This window comes from Psammomys obesus, unplaced genomic scaffold (assembly GCF_907164565.1).
Source record: "Psammomys obesus unplaced genomic scaffold, mPsaObe1.curated_primary_1811, whole genome shotgun sequence".
Classification (NCBI taxonomy): Eukaryota; Metazoa; Chordata; class Mammalia; order Rodentia; family Muridae; genus Psammomys; species Psammomys obesus.
The window spans coordinates 9,361,345-9,382,409 of NW_026596101.1; the positions used below are offsets into that span (position 1 = coordinate 9,361,345).

The window sequence follows — 21,065 nt, forward strand, 5'->3', positions numbered from 1 at the left end:
TCTGAGTGAAGTATCCCAGAAGGAGAAAGACAAACTTGGTATATACTTGCTTATATAGACCTACAAGATATGATAAACATAATGAAATCTACACACCTAAAGAAGATAATCAAGAAAGTGGACACAGGTGAAGGTGATTAATCCTCATTTAGAAAGACAAATGGGATGTGCATTGAACTTATGACAGGAGTCTACCACAAAAGGCATCTGAAAGACTCTACCTAGCAGTGTTTCAAAGCAGACACTAAGACTCATAACCAAACCCTCGGCAGAGTGCAGGGAATCATATGAAAGAAGGGAAGTTAGTATGATATGGAAAGGATAGGAGCTCTACAAGGACCAAATATATCCGGGCACAGGGTCTTTTCTGAGACTGACACTCAACCAAGGACCATCTATGGATATAACCTAGAACTTCTGCTCGGATGTGGCCCGTGGTAGCTCAGTAACCAAGTAGTTTTCCAAAGTAAGGGGAACAGGGACTATTTCTAACAGGATCTCAAGGGCAGGCTGTTTGACCCCCCCCCCCCCAGGGGAGGAGCAGTCTGTTAGGCCACAGAGGAGGACTTTGCAGCCAGCCCTGAAGATACCTGATAAAACAGGGTCAAATGAAAGGGGAGGAGGTCCTTCCCTATCAGTGGACTTGGAAAGGGGCAGGGAGGAGACCAGGGAGGGAGTGTGGGGTTTGGGAGAGAATGAGGGAGCGGGATACAGCTGGGACACAGAGTTAACAAAATATAACTAAAAAGAAAAATAAAATTAAAAAAAAAGAAAAGAAAAAAAACTGTTCATTCAGTTCTATCTATGCAATAATTTTTTTTATTTAACTTTTATTAATTACACTTTATTTATTTTGTATCCCCCCATAAGCCCCTCTCTCCTTCCCTCCCTGTCCCCCCTCACCCCCTTTCTGCATGCATGCCCCTACCCAAGTCCACTGATAGGGGACGTCCTCCTTTCCTTCTTTCTGATCTTAGTCTATCAGTTCTCATCAGAAGTGGCTGCATTGTCAGGGTTCTAGGTTAATTTTTTTTTTCCTTAGCCTTTGGAGTAGAATGGCATGAGTTATTTTACCAGGAAACTCATTAGCTCAGCCATGGAATTTTTGCGTGTAGTTTAATTCCTCAATATTCCACATAAACTGGTCCTTGTGGAATACATTACTACTGCTGACATCTACCCTTCCTACTTCCTATCTGTATACCAATGGGTTTCACTGTACCTCTGACACTCAACTAGAATGTAAGAACATTCTCCACTGTACTTTATTGCTCATTTACTATGGCTCAACAAAAAAATGTACTCTCAACACTGTCTTAATTAAAAATTACGCAACAAAATTATTATTTTTCCTTCCAGGACATATTTTTCCCCTCAAATATAAAGCAATTTTCTGTATATAAACGTTGAACATTTTGCTGCAGAAATAACCTGATATTCACCAAAACCATGGCACATGTCTTGAAGCAAGCCGTCCATCTCTGTCTTAGAAACTGATGACAGTACAATCTTAAGAAAGGTGATTTCTTTTTGTTTGTTTTTGCAAAATGTTCCACACTGGTGGGATTTTTGACACATCAATTCTTATTAGTTACATTTTTTTTCCAGAGTGTCTCAGAGAATTGTCAACATTATGTCACACACTTGAGACAAGTTGGCAGAAATATCTTCCAGGGATAAAGGCAAGTATTTATTTTCCATGAGTTATTTTAAATGATGGTTGAAGTTAGTTATTAACTGGTTTTCTTGAATATATTTATTCTTTAAACAGATTATATGGGAAAACAAAATTGCAAAGTTGAATCTTTTGGGCTTAATTAACTGAACACACTGCTTTACTGGGACAGTCAGCTTTATCATCCAGGAGGCAAGAAATGATAGGAGAGACATGACTTCCAGTAAACCTACCATTTTCATAAGCTAAGATTGAATATAACAAAGCAGCAGAAGTAGAGAATATACAATCCTGATACTAATTATGTCCCTTGGTGATAAATGTAGGTACATTTGAGTTGATATCAGCTTAAAAGATTTAACAGTGGAATATGCAGTTTTACCTTCCCAAATTATGTGAGCCTACTTATTTGCTAGGAGGGACATATCATATGACTCACAAATGTGACTTTAATGTTTTTTCTTTGAAAAAAAAGCTGCTTATTAACGTGGGTTCACAAAACTCTATCTTTCCTTAGTTGTTCACCAAGTGTTATTTAAACAAATGAACAGGTTTCGTACTAGACTGAGTCAGATATATAGTGTTGTGGCTTGAATGATAATGATCCCTATTGGTTTATATATTTAAAACTTGGTCCTTAGATGGCAAAACTCTTTGGAAAGGATTAGGAGGTATGGCCATGTTGGATGAGGTTTGTCACAGGTAATGGGTGGGCTGTGAGGTTACACAAGGCTTAAAATAATCCCAATGTCCTCTCTGGGGTGGGAACTCTCAGCCACTGTCCCACATCATGCCTTCCCATCTGTTAGCATGCTCCCTGCTATGATGCTGTTGGACTCCTATCTCTCTGGAAACATGAAAACACACCTTTTTTTCTAAGTTACTGTGATCATGCTGTTTTATTAAAGCAATGGAAAACTAACTAATGCACATGGATTATGTTCATGCAAACAAGAGCATCTGAGAGACACTTATCCAGGAAAGAGTCTACCTGGAAACTTTACCAAAACATCCATGGACCCAAAAACTAAGGTTGTGGGGAATTACAACATTGCACAGCAGGTCTTCTCCCTGCAAAACCACTCCTTGACATTGCTGTCAAAGTATCCTTCTTTACCATACACAGCATTACATTCTTGAGGCAGACACCCCATTAATGAATATAGTAGCAGCTCTCTTAAACACTTGCTGGACAAAAAAAAATGCACATACAACATGTTACCAGTTTGGCGCAGCAACACACATCAAGATATGCCTCGGTGACTATAATATGCAGCAAGACCCCCAGATTACCTTTCACGATGAGACTGCCACTGCTTTTCCCATTGCCAAACTGATTTGTGGCTACGCATGTATAAGACCCAGCGTCAGACCTGGTCACATTGCATATCTTAAGGCTGCCATCCTCCAAGAAGAATACCCTAAAAAGAAAATACAAAATGAAAGGCCATTTGACAGGAATAAATCATAAATATTTTCAAATATTAGTTAAATTATGAATACATGAAAATCCTTATTTAGAAACATTTTAAATCTAGACATTGGAATGAAAACTCAAATAAGATTTGAGTTCACACAGATAAATTATGTTATCACTTGAATGATTACTGTTTATTTCAGGGCATCTTAAAAATTACATAATTGAGTACTCAATGCTCTTAACACTCAAATGACTGATGAATAAGAAGTGTTTTGTCACACATTTGAAATGGTCAATTCTCCTCTGAAAATTGAACTCAAATTTTGGAAAATGGAGGCCAAACTTCACATTTAATCAGTGCAATCAGAAATCAAGTCCTTTATTGCATTTTTGATGACCAAGCAAGGTGTGAATCATGAGAATTTCTTTGCTAGACAGTTGGGAGGACCATCTACATGGTGCTGTGCTCATTATGTAGCACATCATTACAAAAGTAGCAGAGGAAAGTATAAGCATGAATTAGTCATGTGCCACCTGGAATTAAATATTCTTACACCATATAGTAAAAAAAAAAAAGTGAAATAGCTAATACATCATAGTCTTTCACAGAATGGTTCACATCAAGTTTTCTCTGACATCCAGAAATGCTCCAAGCACACATCATAACTCTAATGTAAATAGAGAAAACCCAAGCATGTTCTTCCTTACCTCATCAAAATTTTTTTTGCATTTCTTTTTTTATTTATTTTTAAAATTATTATTATTATTATTATTATTAATTATACTTTATTCATTTTGTATCCCCCCATAAGCCCCTCCCTCCTCCCCTCCAGATCCCACCCTACCTCCCCTTTCTGCATGCATGCTCCTCCCCACGTCCACTGATAGGGGAGGTTCTCCTCTCCTTTCTTCTGATCTTAGTCTATCAGATCACATCAGGAATGGCTGCATTGTCTTCTTCTGTGGCCTGGTAAGGCTGCTCCCCCCTCAGGGGAAGGTGATCAAAGAGCAGGCCAATCAGTTTATGTCAGAGGTTATTCACTTTGTATCCCCCCTGTAACTCCCTCCCTCTTCCCCTCCCAGTCCCTCCCTTCATCCCCCTTCTCCACGAGTTAAAGAAAAAAAGGAAACCAATAAACCTCTTTTTTTTTTTTTTCAAATTGAAGTTCCCATTTCTATGCCATACCATGTTACTTTGATATATTTCAAAAACATTGTTTTAATAATAATGATTGGTATTCAGGACTCTACCAAAGAAAGTTGCAATCAACTAATATTAATGACTACAGTTTTCAAAGGAAGATGGGCAAGCCTATTTGCATGCATGTCATACCTATTAAAAGTAACAAAATGTTATTTGTAGAAGTACGAACAGATCATTGTTTTTAATATGTGTAACACAAAATGGAGCTAATATAATTAATTACCCAATTTGAGCCACAGAGACTATCAGCAAACTAGAATTTACATGAAACCACTGTCAGATCCTGGGCTAACTACTGAAGAAGAATTCCAAATTCCTGTCAGTGAGCGGAAAAGGATTTAGAATGGTCTAGGCCATGCAATTTATGATATGGCAGTATACTCCCAGAGCAGATGTGCACTATAGTTCTGATATTGGAAGCATCTGGTCTAATAAATACAGACTCACCATAAATTGAAAAACAGCACATCACTGATACAGTAACAAAGTTATTTTAGTATACAATACACAGCCTTTACCTGACTTAATGAGAAGAGGAAAGCATAACAGACAATGCTGTGAATTCACTACTTCTAGCAGAGAATAACAACTTCCCACAGCCTAAAATCTGTTACTATTGGCTAATAAAAAAATCATGGTATTAAAACGCATCATTTTGCTACTACGTAACAATAAGCAAGCAGTCCTCAAACACAACAACAAGAAAAGTAAATAAGAATGCATACAACCATAATCAAGCTACAGTACTTAGAGATTAGGCAAAAGGCAAACTATGTACTGATAGAATAGTTGCCTCAGAATTTTGGCAACATTTACATAGAAACATAAAGGTTGATATTTCATTACACCTGTTTTGGGATATTTGCAAAGAAAGATTATCAGAAGATTTGTCTGTGACATATGAATGAAGGATTATGAAGTATTCTATCTACACTACATTTAGGCTTCATTAGAATTTAAAGAACAGTGTGCAGACATGATACATATAAATTTGATTACCTATCAAAAATCAGGAAGAACATTCTGATAATAAAAATGATAATTTGAATGAATGGTCAGCAAAGGGAATACAAATTGCAGAGAAGAAAGTATCTGTGGTTGTGAGCATAGCCTTTAACAGCTGAGAGGACCCTTGGGAGGATGCTTAATTATCATTCAGAAACAAACAGGATAGACACCTGAATCAGTGGAAGAGAGGGAACAGGACAGGAGCCTACAATAGATGTCCTCTAAAAGACTACCCAGCAGGGAATCAAAGCAGATGCAGACTCACAGCCAACCTTTGGGCAGAGGGCAGGGAGTCTTATGGAAGAAGGGGTAGTGGTAGAAGCAGGACTCCAGAGGGGTCAGGAACTCCACAAAGAGACCAACAAAGCCAAAAATTCTGGGCCCAGGCAGGGCTGCAAGGACTGATTCATCAACCAAGGACCATGCATGGAGAGGACCTAGACCGACTGCTCAAGGGCAAAGGGAGTTCAGTCTCCATGTGGGTTCCCTAGTGGGGAACAGTGGCTGTCTCTTATAGGAACTCAGTGGCCTGTGCTTTGATGACTTCCTCCTGGTGGGGACCTTGCAAGAGAAAGAGGTCCTAGGTAGTCCTGATGAGACTTGATATTCTAGGATTGGGTAGTAAGGGAGGGGGACTCTGCCTTTCAGGGGACTATGGAGGGGATGGGATGGAAAAGAGGGAAGGGGGAACTGGGGGGATATGAGGAAAGGGGCTACATTCAGGATATAAAGTAAATAAACTGTAAAAAATAAAAACAGAAGAAAGTAAAATAATAATAATAATTTGGTCTACTATATACCTTTCAATTTCAGACTTAAAGATAAAGCACAGATTATGTAAGTTAGTTTGGATGACTGTGAATACCCATGGAGTTATAGGAAGGTTTCCAACAATTCAAAAGAAATTTATAGGCAATCAAGAACTGAGTAACGTTAAAACTGATTTTTCTTCTTAGGTTATTAATCCAATGTTTGCTAGACATCTATGTTGAAGCAGCTTCAACATTGTTTGTTATGAAAATATGCAGCCAGGCCTGATAAGATCTGATAAACTAGGGTCAGATAGAAGGGGGGAGGACTTGGAGAGGAGAATGGGAGTAGACTAGGGAGGGAGGGTGGGATTGGGAAGGAATGAGGAAGGGGCTACAGCTGGGATACAAAGTGAAAAAGCTGTAATTAATATAAAAAACAAAAAGAAAAAAAAAAAAAACTCCATGCATTGTTCGTGGTTGGGTATCAGTCTCTGCAGGTTCCCCGGGGCTCAGTTTTTATGGTTCTGTTGGTCTCCTTTTGGAGCTCCTGTCCACTACAGGTCTTTCTATCTCCCCTTTCTTTCATAAGATTCCCTGCCCTCTGCCCAAAGTTTGGCTATGTGTATCAGCATCTACTTTGATACCCATGCTGGGTAGTCTTTCAGAGGCCATCTGTGGTAGGCTCCTGTCATGTTCCCTGTCTTTTCCCATTTCTGATGTCTTTCCTGTTTGCCCTTCTGAATAAGGATTAAGCATCTTTCCTAGGGTCCTCCTTGTTATTTAGCTTCTTTATGACTATAGAATACAGTTTGTTTATCCTATATTATATTTAATATTTAGATGATCAGAGCTATTTAATACCTAAATGTCCAGCTCTTTTTATGTAGTAGGACATTGATATTACCTGTCACAGTCATGCATATTGAATGACACTAATACTTTGAAAAAATTAATACAGTCTCTGACTCTAGCTAGACTTCAATAAGTTTTTAATTAACAGACTTCATATCTTATCTTAAAGTTTACAAACAATTTCTTAACTACTTGAGGAAAAAAAAAAACAGAAAAAGGAGCAAATATCACAGCTCAATTTGAACTCAGTCATCTAAAAGTTATATCCCAAAGTTTAAAGTAAACGTTTTTGATTTGACACATATGTTTTCATATATTTGTACGGGATCATGTGGTAGTTAGTTTCATGGATGCACTACATTAATAAATTCATGGCAATTAACATAGCTACCACTTTAAACTTTTATCATTCTTTTATGGTAAATATATTTGCATTTATCTCTTCTAATTATTTGACATACATAATACATTACTGCTGATTTTATTCACCCTCAACATTGGGCTAGAAAACAGCAGAACCTACTCCTCAAAGAACAGTGCTATGCTCACTGAATGAGGTCTTACCTTCCCTTTTCCTACTTTTTTTCTCTAGATCATTACTCTTCAACCTAGTCTCTATGATAGCAGACTTTTATGATATTCACTCATTAGTGAGATAATGCAGTATTTATCTTTCCATACTTGACACTTGAATGTGTGTGTGTGTGTGTGTGTGTGTGTGTGTGTGTTGACATGGGTGGATCTAGAAGACAGGATGCTGGGGGTTGAAAGGAGTGTAATGCCAATGAGATGATTCTAGCAGCGAGTTACAATGCTTACTCTCCTCTTCATGATATTTGTCTGTGTTTTGCCATTTAATAGAGTTGTTACGAAAATTAAATTCATTAAATGCTGGTTATTCCTTCCATTATTGTTCAGTTCAATGCTTACCTTACTATTTGGTCTTCTGCTTTGTGCCATGATTAAAACTACGATATCGATATCAACGTAGCTTTTGGTTGTGGCTGGCACTCACTGTCTTAAAAATTTGTCTATTTTGGTTCCAGCAGCTTGGTTTCTGTCTTAGCTCATCTATATTTATCTGTTCCTGGGCTGTCTTTTGTTTTGGTGTCAACAAGTTTGACACTTGATTTTTTTCTCTATGTTTCACGAAAACAGTCTTTCCCCTGTCTTTATTCTCAAGTATATTAATTGGGATATTCAGCCCTTCACACTATTAAGTAGAAACATTTCCTACCATTTATTAGGACTGAATGTTTATTATCAATGAGTGCATTGTACATTATGCCATTTATATTTCAAATGTTCTGTATGAAGGTGACTTGAACAACATTTACATATATAGATGTGACATGGCTATCAACTGACAGAAGGTGGAACAGTTAATATTTTCCTGCATCAAATTGTCTGTTTCATTTCATTATTGTTGCATAACGTAGAAATTGAGTACAGCAAACCATGCTAAATAGCCAAATGATATCGGGTATGCCTCACTGTGGCTTATAGAAACTACACAAAACATAAAGTCAAACAAGGTTAATGCTGACGTCAGATATTACCAAGTGATTGAGCATATGCTTCTTAGTGTCATGGAGGAATAATATGAGGAAACAAATAAATTAAAATCTGTAATGCCCATCACTCTGATTCCCAACTCTTAGTCTCTATTCCATGGGCTATCGTAAACAGCACAGCAATTGTAAATAGCTCGAAAAATAACCACTTAGGGTTTCTTTATCTGGAACATGGGCATCAAATTTTCAGGGCTGTGTAATATTTGTTTTCTTAAGCTGAATGTGGTATCTATCTACAGGAAAAACTACAAATATAGAATAACATTTACATCTATTTTATAACTATAATTTGTTAACATGTAACAAATATTCAGTGCACTTACATAGAAAAAAAAAAAAAACTCCCACACATAGACTCTAACCTGGGGTAAAAATGAGACTTGTGCTGATGTTGTTGCTGTTGCTTTTTTTTGTGATAGCCTATCAACATGTAAGGACACAGAATATTGGCAATAGCTAAATTTCTTAAAATAATGGAAATTAGGACATTGAGCAATTATACTTTCTTATTGCTGAAACTAGAGCAATATTGCTATTTTTATAGTGAGATTATTAACTAGAGTATTGCTTCTGGTCTGTCTGAAGATAATACTGTAGACCATGAAATTTTAATTGACTGTCTAATTTTACTGATATCTGGAAAATGTAAAATAGATTGGAATGAAATGAGTTAGATGAGAGGCAGAAAAGTCTGTGTAAATTTTTATTCTTCACAATTCAGACTCAAAGTAAAATATCTCCTTAGAACCCATTTATATCAAATATTGATATTGCATTTCAATGCTCATTTTCACCTGATCATTATAGTTAAGGTATGGTGTAATTTCTATGCTAAACACATTGTCAATTAATAACCTCCCTTTTAAGAAATCACCACTTAATAACCTACCAAAATGACTGGCATGCTGATTGACTGAAAAGTAAATAGTAAGGCACACATGGGTAAATAGAAATAAAGGTTATCTTTCCCCAGTCTTCATATCAATAACTTTAAATGACACTGATGACAATATAACAGAGGGACTATCAGGCACTTCTAGCCAGGCTTAAATTTCAGATTTAATTATTTAATTCTTTAATTAGAACCCAGTTTATATTCTCATGGGATCATCCATGCAGTAAAATGTGAAAAAAAAACTGAAAGAGGGATCTTGTTAAATTGCAATGCTGTCTCAAAGACAGGACTGAAACAGGCCTGGGCACACTGAATGAATGATGCATGTCATTTTCATGGCACAGTACACTCCGTAGCTTAGCTAGTATTTAAACACAAAGAGAGATATGCTAGAAAGTTCAGGAACTTTTATGAGTGAATATTTTATTTACCTCTCTTCCATTGTTTTAAAATCTAAGAAAAATCTACATATATGTGGAACATAAATCAATATAAAAATAGACACACACACATCTTCATACAAAGTAAAACGTCTTGAAAGTCCCCTAGGGGAAGTATATATTCATAATTTACAAAAAGTATTTTAGCTTTTATTTTCTTCAGAGTAGCTGATGAAATCCTATTTTCTCAGATTAGCCAGATAAAAATCTCCTCCCTACATATGCCACAATTTTGTGCGACAACCTACTTGTCTAAACCTATCCATCCTTAATCCTCACTGTTTAAGAAGCCTTTTAGACTTTCTCATGTTCTCTAATCTCCTCTGACTGTCATAGATCCATATAATATAATCTCAGCATCATAAAGGAGGTAAAGAAAGTGAGTTTTCTGTTCTTTCTTTTTTTTTTAATAATTTTTATTTTTTATGTTAATCACAGGTTATTTACTTTGTATCCCCAGCCTAGCCCCTACCCTTATTCCCTCCCAATCCCACTCTTCCTGCCCCTTTTCAAGTCCACTGATAGGGGAGGTCCTTCTCCCCTTCCATATGACCCTAGCTTATCAGGTCTCTTCAGGACTGGCTGCAATGTCCTTCTCTGTGGACTATCAAGGCTGTTCTTCCCTTGGGGGTGGGGAGAGGTCAAAGAGCTAGTCATCTTTTTTCTTTCTTTCTTTCTTTCTTTCTTTCTTTCTTTCTTTCTTTCTTTCTTTCTTTCTTTCTTTCTTCCTTCCTTCCTTTCTTTTTTATACAGATGCCAAGTGGTTTTGCTCTACAGACTTTCCAGAGATGATGGATGTGATTGGAAGTCTACATGTCTCTAATGCTGGAAAGGGTGATAATATTCGATCTTGCACTAACTCCATCCTCACTACTCAGCCATCCTTTCATGAGCAAAGGACTCACCTCTATTTCCTTTGTAATCACCCCATGAAATACAGCTATCCTTAGTCCATGCTGCCATTAAGCAGTATAGTTCACAGTATGCTCTTACTCAGTAAACTGAGATGTGGCGTGTGTCATTAATTAACTTACCCACAGACCTAGTGCAAGTCTTCGTTTTCATTTGAAAGAAATCATTTGCCCTCCAAATCTAGTAAAAAAGTTAATTTTTTTTTCATTGAGATAGGTTACATATGGAAGAGAACACAATAACATGTATTTGCATTGTTCTGCATGTAATCATGGATTACTCTCTTGAGAGAGGCAACAATGGAGCATTTGTTTTTATACTTTCTTGATTTCCATGTAAACTTTATATAGAGCAGAGGTTGGGGTACCAATACCGCCATCGATATACTTTTAAATCATTTTATTAATGTTTATCAGTGTTGTTGTTTTAAAAAAAGAGACAGGTGAGTGATTAAAAACAGTCAAGTCTACAAAATGTTCAAGGATTAATCTCCAGATCAAAATTGCATAGATGTAGCCCATGGCAGTTCAGTGTCCAAGTGAGTTCCATGGTAATGGGAACAGGGACTGTTTCTAACATGAACTGATTGGCCTACTCTTCAACCACCTCCCCCTAAGGGGGGAACAGTCTTGCTGGGCCACAGAGGAGGACAATGCAGCCACTCCTGATGAGACCTTATAGACTAGGATCAGAGGGAAGGAGAAGAGGACCTCCCTTATCAGTGAACTGGGGGAGGGGCATAGGTGGAGCTAGGAAAGGAAGTATGGGATTGGGAGGGGAGGAAGGAGGAAGCTACAGGGGGGACGCAAAGTGAATAAACTGTAATTAATAGAAATAAAAATAAAAAAAGGATGTAAAAAAATGCCTGTGAAAGGTAGTATCTGTAAGGAATATTTAATGTAAATCATCTTCATTTTTATTACTTTTTAAGCCTTGACATTGTACCGAAATGATAAATGTATTAGAAGTGATTTGATAGACACAGAAAGATGTACAAGCGATGACAAATCATATTATGTTTTGTATGCAGGAGTTGAGTATCTGTCCAAACGGTTTATGTATTTTTGTGTAATGTTTATGGGTGCTTAGTCTGTACTTGTGTACCATGTATAGGGTATATGTGTGATACGTGTGTATAGGGGTTACTGCACACTTCATGGCTTGTGTAGGATGCAGAGGCACTGATATGTATGGCATATATGTCTGGTATGAATGCATAGTATGTGTATGGTGTGTGTAGTTTGTGAACTGTGTGTGTGTATCCAACATAATAATGGTTACAGGCACATGGTACTTCCATTTGTACCTTTAAATAAATTTGTACGATCAGCAAGATCTTAAAATATGTATTTTTATTATGTTTATACATCTTTATCATTAAAGGCCAAATGTTTATTTACTAATATCATTAATTTGTTCAACATGCTAGTGATCCTGGGCAAACACTTTGTTTAGATATAAATATTGGTCATAGTCATCAATAAAGTGTTTATTCAATCAATGGGTCAGTCCCTCTTGTTGGCTGATTACAATTCTATCTAGTTGACAATGACTTTGAACTGATCTCCACTTCCTAAATACATCCTTATAGGGCTGTCATAACCCCTGGATTATTGAGGGCTAGGGAACAAACCCAAGCCTTCATGTGCCATAAGCAAGTGACTCTCTCAACTGAGCTACCCCTCAACTGCTGAATGATTTCTATATTTTCATAGATGGTAGCTGAATATTAGAAACAAAAGAATTCGTTCAGCCTGTACAGTGCTCTTTGCATGAAGAAAGTAAAGATTATGACACAATCCATTACAACATATTTTTAAAAGATTTCTTCTTATTAGTGTTAATTCTGTAGGTGTTTTTGCTTGTGGGCATGTATGGGTGCCTGCAGAACCCACTAGATTTGGAGTTACTGTAATGAAACCAACATGTGCGCTGGGAACAGACTCCAGCCTTTTGAGGGAGTAGTAAGCTGCTTACTACTGCTGTAACTGCTGAACTATCTCTACACCCCACAGAATCTTTTAAATCACTATAGTGTAGAACATCATTGATGATCTCTCAAATTTTACCCGGCTCACAAAAAGTGTTTTGATGATACCTCTTGTATTCTTTTGGCCTCTATCTTAGGGGATTCTCAGACCCTGTATACTGAGTTAAGTTAGTCATATATGACTAAGTTTACCGGATAGTGAGGGGACACGGGGAAGGAAGGAAGGAATACCAAAATGAAAATCTATGAAAAGAGTCACTGTTAATAGAAGCGACACCAAATCTCAAGAAGCAGGGTGTTTTACAGTGCATAAAAGAGAAATAAACATTCTTGAATTTCTTTATGTGCCTGGGCATGAACTTAGGGACCCATGCATGCTAGGCAAGGGCTCTATCAGGAAGCTAAATCCTGATCCTCCCATCCCCCCTTTTCCAATTTTTTAACAACAACAACAGGCTGGCCTTAAGCTTGTTGTGCAGTTCAGGCTGACTGTGAATTCAGCTTTCTCCTGCCTTAGGCTCTTGAGGAATCAGGATTACAGGACTGTGTGACCAGGTCCATTTATTTTCTATAATCTTTCTCACAGCAGACAAGAAAATTCATACTATATACCGTTTAAATAGCTGGGGATATACTTTCTATGAACTAACTATCCAAAACGTGATTCGGGGTTTTTATACACATAATGGAAAGTCTCTAGTTTGAAAAGTATTACTTAGAAGTTTTGACTAGAGCTAAGAAATTCACTGTACTATATTCACTCTATTTTATTTTTAATAAAGATATTTCTCCTGACTGTATCTAATATTTAATTCTTCTTTGTGCCTAATGAATAATTATGAGTGTGAACTGTGAAAAGATTTAAAGTCTACTCCTTGTTTAATGCCCCTATGTAACAAGGGAAAAACAAAGAAATGGATATCCAGATTTGGGGATCTATTCAAATTTGTCTTTGTGTTTAATATACAGACATAATTTAAGGAACAGCTTTGTAGTGTCTAACACAGAACACAAACCCAGATGCATGAATCAAGACACAGATTAAGAGATGACATGTAACAGAAATGTCTAAATAACATAATAATTTGGTGTCATGATGTGTTTTTTATCCCAATGGCATGCCAAGAGTGCCAATTGTAGGCTGCCTTCCATAAAATGTTTAAAAATGTGACTTAATATCCATTAAACCCATCAGATGGAAAGCTCAACTAAATTAACCCACTGAAATATGCCTGAGACACATACCTAAACATGGTAAAAGCAATATACAGTGAGCTTATAGCCAACATAAAACTAAAAAGAGAGAAACATAAATCAATCCTACTGAAATCGGGGATAAGGCAGGGCTCCCCACTCTCTGCATATCTCTTCAACATAGTTCTGGAAGTCCTTGCTAGAACAATAAGACAATTGAAGGATAACAAGGGGATACAAATTAGAAAGGAAGAAGTCAAATTATCACTATTTGCAGATGATATGATAGTATACCTGAGTGACCCCAAAAACTCTACCAGAGAACTGCTACAGCTGATAAACACCTTCAGCAAAGTGGCTGGATACAAAATTAACTCAAAAAAGAAAATCAGTAGTCCATCTGTATACAAAAGACAAATGGGATGAGAAAGAAATTAGGGAAACAACACATTTCACAATAGCCACAAAAGACATAGAGAACCATGCTGTAACTTTAACCAAGCAAGTCAAAGGCTTGTATGAACAAAACTTCAAGTCTCTAAAGAAAGAAATAGAAGAGATATCAGAAGATATAAAGATCTCCCATGCTCATGGCTTGGCAGGATTGACATAATAACAATGGCCTTCTTACCGAAAGCAATCTATAGATTCAATGCAATTCCCATCAAATTACCAACACAATTCTCTACAAAACTTGAAAGAAAAATTCTCAATTTCACATGTAATAACAAGAAACCCAGAATTCCTAAAACAGTGCTCTACAATAAAAGATCTTATGAAGGTATGTACATCCCTGATATCAAACTGAATATAGAGCAAAAGTAATAAAAACTGTGTGGTACTAGCATAGAAACAGAATGCTGGATCAATGGAATCTAATAGAAGACCGAGAAGTAAACCCACACACTACAGTCACCTGAATTTTGACAAAGATGTCAAAACCATCCAATGGAAAAAAGAGAATCTGCAAATGTTGCTGGTCTAACTGGGTGTCTACATGTAGAACAATGAAAATACATGCATACTTATCGCCCTGCACAAAACTAAAGTCCAAGTGGATCAAAGACCGCAACAATAAAACAGACACACTGTATCTACTAGAAGAAAAATTGGGGAAGAGCCTTGGCCTTATTGGCACAGGAGACAACTTCCTGAACAGAATACCAACAGCACAGGCTCTTAGATCAACAATCAATAAATGGGACCTCATAAAACTGAAAAACTTTTGTAAGACAAAGAACACTGTCTTCAGAACCAAACAGCAGCCTACAGACTGGGAAAGGATCTTCATGAACCCTGTTTCTGACAGATGAGAATCAGAGCAAAACCTTGGACAGAGTGCAGAGAATCTTATGAAAGTAGGCAGCGATATAAAGACCTAGAGAGAAGTAGAGCTCCACAAGGAGAACAATAGGACCAAAAAAAAATCTGGGCCCAGGGGTCTTTTCTGAGACTGATACTTCAGCCAAGGACTGTGCATGGAAATAAACTAGAACCCTTGCACAGATGTAGCCCATGGCAACTCAGTGTCCAAGTGGGTATCCTAGTAAGGGGAACAGTTACTGACTCTGACATGAACTCAGTGGCTGGCTCTTTAATCACATTCCCCTGAGTTGTGAGCAGCCTTACCAGGCTACAGAGGAAGACAATGCACACAGTCCTGTTGAGACTGATAGGCTCTGGTCAGATTGAAGGAGAGGAGGACCTCACCTATCAGTGGACTGGGGAAGGAGCACAGGAGGAAAAGAAGGAAGAAAGGTGGGATTGAGAGGGGATGAGGGAGGGGCTACAGCTGGGATACAAAGTGAGTAAATTGTAATAAATAAGAAATAAAAAAATGAAATATGCCTAAGAACACTTAGCTGTTGATCAGAAAAGTTAGATAAGAAGAATGTCCATATTTGTGGTAATGTCTGGAATAGGGAGGCTTTCTGAAAAAACATGGAAGGAACATGATATGGATTCTTAGGCAAGCATATCTATGTTTCACCACCCAGCAACCTGAAAAAGAAGATGGAAACCTACAAGGTGACAAAGTACACAGCAACCAACCAACCAAACCAAATACCATGGGAACACAAAATTAAAAAAAAAAAAAAGAAAAGAAAAGAAAAAGAAAATGCATGTTCCAACAAATAGTCAGGGAAGGGCCTGCTGAAGAGATGGAGAGACTGGCACCAATCAGAACTGAAATAAATCTGAACATCCGAGGACATATTCATTATGGTTTTTACATATGAACTGATTATTGAGTGTTCTCATCAAGATTTTTTGAAGTTACATGTGAAAAGCTCTCTTTGCAGCTGAGTTTGACATTGACAAGTTTCAAGTATAACCAGATGACCTTTCATTCCTGATTTCACCCCTAAAATGCTTAGATTCCACGATACACAATAGTGAAGGATCCGAGCGAGGAAACTAATAGCTGTGATTTGTTGCCTCTTACCACTTAAAATCTGGTGATAGCAGAAGACAAATCCTTGGGAAATAAGATGCTTACTTCATGAAGGTGGCACTGGAGGAGAGGCACACTGGCAGAATTTCTGACTCTGGGTCTCTCTTTGCTCCATCTTGATTGTACTCCTTGGAGACTATTTAACTAGGCTTATAAAAGTTGCTGAGATTAGACTACCAACATGGATGTGACTTCTTGTGTCTTGACCACATGCTCTTTACAATTCCACACACAGATTAATTATTTTACATAGCTGAGGAAATTCACACCCCCACACGTAATACATTTCCATTTCTATGTCAACATGTCACTAAAATTATGCTGCATGTTTTAATAAAATTCACATCCAGGGCTGGAAAGAGGGCTCAGTTGGTAAAGTGCTTACCATGACAGCACAAAGACCTGAGCACCATCCTGGCAGCTACCAGAAGAGCTGGCACAGTGCGTCTGTTGTTATAGTGCCCACACTAGAGCTGCAGACAGAAGGATCCATGGGGTACTGTGCCAAAAGCAGTGAGCACAGCAGGTCACAAGCCTCACGAAGAGATCCTGTGCCCAACAATATAGAAGGTGGATATCTTCTGAGGAATGATTCTTGAGCTTCATCTTTGGTTCTGGCCTCTAATTGCATGAGTATCTACATAGGTATGGTGTAGTAATGTTCTATTTAGAAATCCTGTATCTGATACACTTAATAAATAAAAACAGTGCATATGTCTGTTGTGTGTGTGGGTGGTGCTGTTCTCTGTGTGACTATTCTCTCTTTCTCTGTGTGTGTGTGTGTAAGAGAAAGAAAGGGAGGGAGAGAGAGAGAGACAAAGAGACAGAGAGACAGGAGACTGTGATAAGAGTTTTTAATGTAATACTAAACAACAACAACAAAAATAATGTATATGGTATTAAAGGTCACCTTTAGTTCAACAAATTATTACTATAAGTCATCAGAATTCTAATTAAAAGTCTGTGGTGTGGTGTTACAATTATATTTAACCTTGGAGTCAGAGCTTCCTAGAGCTGAATGCTCTTCCATGATTTATTGGCTATATGACTGTGGGTGTGATATTTAACTTCACTAAGGCTTAATGTTCACTAACCAAAAAATAAATGCTATAAATAAGTACCTATCATAGATATATTGTGAAAATCACATGAAATGATGTATTTAAGATTTTGTCACACCATCTTTCCATGATGGGCATGATATAAATAGATGCTATTCCCATTATCATCATTCTTCTGTGATGAAAGTCAGGGTCAAGTATGGGAAAGATAGATTTCTAGATGCATTGGTTAATTTAATCAGAGGTAGGTAGAAAAGATATATTATTAAGTATAACCAAGTGCCTTTAAACCATCAGTTAGCTGTTGGATGACTCATGAAATAATTTTAGTTTCCTTTCTTGTATATAAATGATCCTTGGGGGAATGCATCTTATAGTGAAAGATAGTCAATACCCAAACTCTGAGATGCGGTGCAACTACTCCAAATGTCAGACTCACTTTAAAGCTGCAGATTAAGTTGTTCACCTAATAAGATTCCCCAAACCCAGCTCTCCTAAATGCAGAAAAAATTCAATCTGCCCTTCAAGTGCCACATCAGTTAACATTTATGTTTCTGAGATGCTACTAGACAAAGCAATGAATTGTCCTCACTGCCTTCGTACCATGTGGTGTATCTGACTCATTGTCCGGATAACTGTGGTGCTATTTACCCTCACACCAGACACCAATCCCAGCATGCTACACAGTGCTGGCCAAATTAATTTGCTATTGTGCTCATAAATAGAGGAACAGTTTAAAAAGTAATGATGGACAAGAAGATTATAGATCTTCTCTGTACATCAGATGTCAAACTTTAGTTCTTGGAGATCTTGGGGATTCTCGCTCCTACTCTGAACCACAGAATGTGAAATTGGGAAAGGAACAGAAAAGGACACTGGTTCTCCCTTTAGTGCATTAGACAGATTGATTTTCTGGTATGTTTCAGGACAGTGTCCTTACATAAAATCATTTAGAAAGATTAAAATTTCAATGTCAAAACAAAGAGAAAACCTGAAAAATACAATGAAAGTGTAACAAAATTCTGTGATAGCCTCACTCCTCATCCTGAGCACAGTACCACAGATGATTTTTATACCCGGGTTCTAGTTTTTATTTCTTCAACTATACCATAATAGATAGCAATCTTCTTTGCATTTATTCTTATTTGTTCTCAGAATCAAGATAAAACTACCTACTTTTGAAGAACATAATACTTCAAACATATCCAGCAGTCACTTTTTAAAAAGTGTCTAGGCAAGAACAAAAGGTCATTTGTATAAATTACAAAAATAATTGACCTTTTCTGTCTATAAAATCATGGCTGCTGAATATTTATATGAATTTTGGAGATATAAATGTCACTGAAAAATGAGCACTAATAGTAAGTTGACATCATTATAAGGCCAATTAGATTTGTATTTTCAAAAACCAAGACAACAATGGACTTGTGTCTTCACAGTAGCAAAGGAAGAAGAGTTGAACATTCAGTATTTGACCCCTAAGGGAGAAGGAAGATGACATGAAGGAAGTCTCCATTTTATTAGAAGATGTATCATGTATCAAGCTGGCCTCAGATTATCCTGGATTCTGGATTCTGTTGTCTTGGAAGCTATAGACTCCTCTGCCCTAATTTCATAGCTACAGAATAAAAACCTTGGGTGCAGCTCTGGGATCTGCATTTTTCACATGGTTCTTAGGATACATGATAAAATTCAAAATATTTTCTGCCGCTACTTTTGAGTTTACAGAATCTACAAAGTCAGACTCGCCAATGTGCTCCTGCAGAAATCTATTCAAGTTTTCAGAAGATGCTACATATTTGGTAGAACTTATTTTTCCAAATTTTCCGTTGGTTTAAAAAAATGGGGGGGGGGACATTGCAGATAGAATCCAGAAGACAGCATACATACTCACATTTGCAGATATGCAGACTGGGCTTAATGAGAGGTTTTACATTTCTCTCTCTCTCTCTCTCTCTCTCTCTCTCTCTCTCTCTCTCTCCGTGTGTGTGTGTGTGTGTGTGTGTGAATGTCTGTTGTGTGTTTGGGTGCACAGTGTTATAAGCATGTGTGAATACATATGTGTGGGTACACAAACAGGTTCATGCAAATATAGAGGCCAGAGGTATTCTATCTGTGTATTTCCCTATTGTTTTCTACCTCTGTTTTTTAGAGACATTCTGTCATTGAACCCTAATCTCCCTGTTTTGGCTAAACTGACTAGCCAGCACTACTGGGCTTCATTCCCCATGCCCAACATGGGGTTACAGATTCACACTGACATTCTTAGCTTTGTAGGTTGATACTGGGGATGAAAACTGATGCCCTCAGACTTGTGCATCAAGGAATTTACCCAGGAAGACAGCTCTCCAGCCGTAGGCTTTATATCTTTTATGAATGAAAGCTACTTTTAGACAATAGCAGGCAGGTGGTTCTGCATGCATTGTATAAAAAAATCTGAGAAACATAGACAGATAGAGGCTAGTAGAAATAGAGAAACGAGGAATAGATGATAGAAGTGAAAAGGGAGAGCGAGCTGGACAGGGACACACAGAGGATTTTAGCTTATTACATTGTCCTGTGACACGTGCAAGAATATCAGATGGTTCTTGACATCTTCGACATGTATTCCCTGGGAAAAGCTCACCTTAACAAGGCTCTCAGGAGTTCAGTATGAACAATTTAAAATTTTATTACAAAGAGGAAGCACAGGAGGGAGGCTGTAATAAGCCTGGCATTATGCAGACTGCCACTCTGCCTTAAACATGGGAACATAGGGCTCATTTGTCTACTTGATACTCATGCTACCTGACGGACTAAACACTATCACATTAAGTAGCTGGTGATACAAAATGAAATTAGGTTTATTTGCTTCATCTATTAGGAGCCTCTGCAAGAATCAGGAAGTTGTTGAGAAGTCTTTTGTTTTGTTTTGTTTTGTTTTGTTTTGTTTTGTTTTGTTTTGTTTTGTTCTCTCTTGCAAGATGATGATTAAAGCAACAAGGAAAAAGTGTGTATGGAAGGGTTATTTTATTATTAAGGGCACACTTGAGAGACTAGGCAAAAGCAAAAAAATGTAGAGTAATAGCTCAAAAGGTAGTTGTTATAAAATATAGAGAAGCATCTAGCAGGGATAGTCACAGTTTGAGACTCTTACATCTGTGTAGCCAGATCATTGCTGATTGATACCCTACAAGGGAAGACAACCACTCAAGTCTTCCAGGGATAAAAGACAATGGCATATGAATGGGACCTTGACTCTAAATGAAAGCACTGCCTCTTCCAGGTACTTTACTCAGGAGAGGAATGTAGTCAAAATATGTTTATTCCTCTCCTCTCCTCCACTCCCCTCCCCTCCCCTCCTCTCCTCTCCTCTCATTTCCTCTTCTCTTCTCTTCCCTTCCCTCTCCTTCTCTTCTCTCTCTCTCTCTCTCTCTCTCTCTCTCTCTCTCTCTCTCTGTGTGTGTGTGTGTGTTATACACCATGCTATGGTCTTTCAGACACTATTCCTACAGGTAATGTTTCCCTTTGCAGAACACTAATAGAAATGCTTTGTTCAGAGAGTGGGAGTCACAGATGTCCTTCCAGGTCCTCCTTTCCCTTTCTGCAACTTTCCCATTCCTCCATTTTTTCCCCTGACATATATCCTCCCCT

At 37.6% G+C, this 21,065-nt stretch overlaps 1 protein-coding gene across 1 annotated transcript in view; it reads right to left on the reverse strand.

Moving 5' to 3' along the window:
• The window catches only part of LOC129692203 (contactin-6-like), a 344,240-nt gene that overhangs the window by 47,961 nt on the left and 275,214 nt on the right, over positions 1-21,065 (reverse strand). Inside the window, exon 12 of the mRNA XM_055628432.1 lies at positions 2,969-3,096. Coding sequence (XP_055484407.1) covers positions 2,969-3,096 — 128 coding nt within the window. The remainder of the gene's footprint in view (positions 1-2,968; positions 3,097-21,065) is intronic.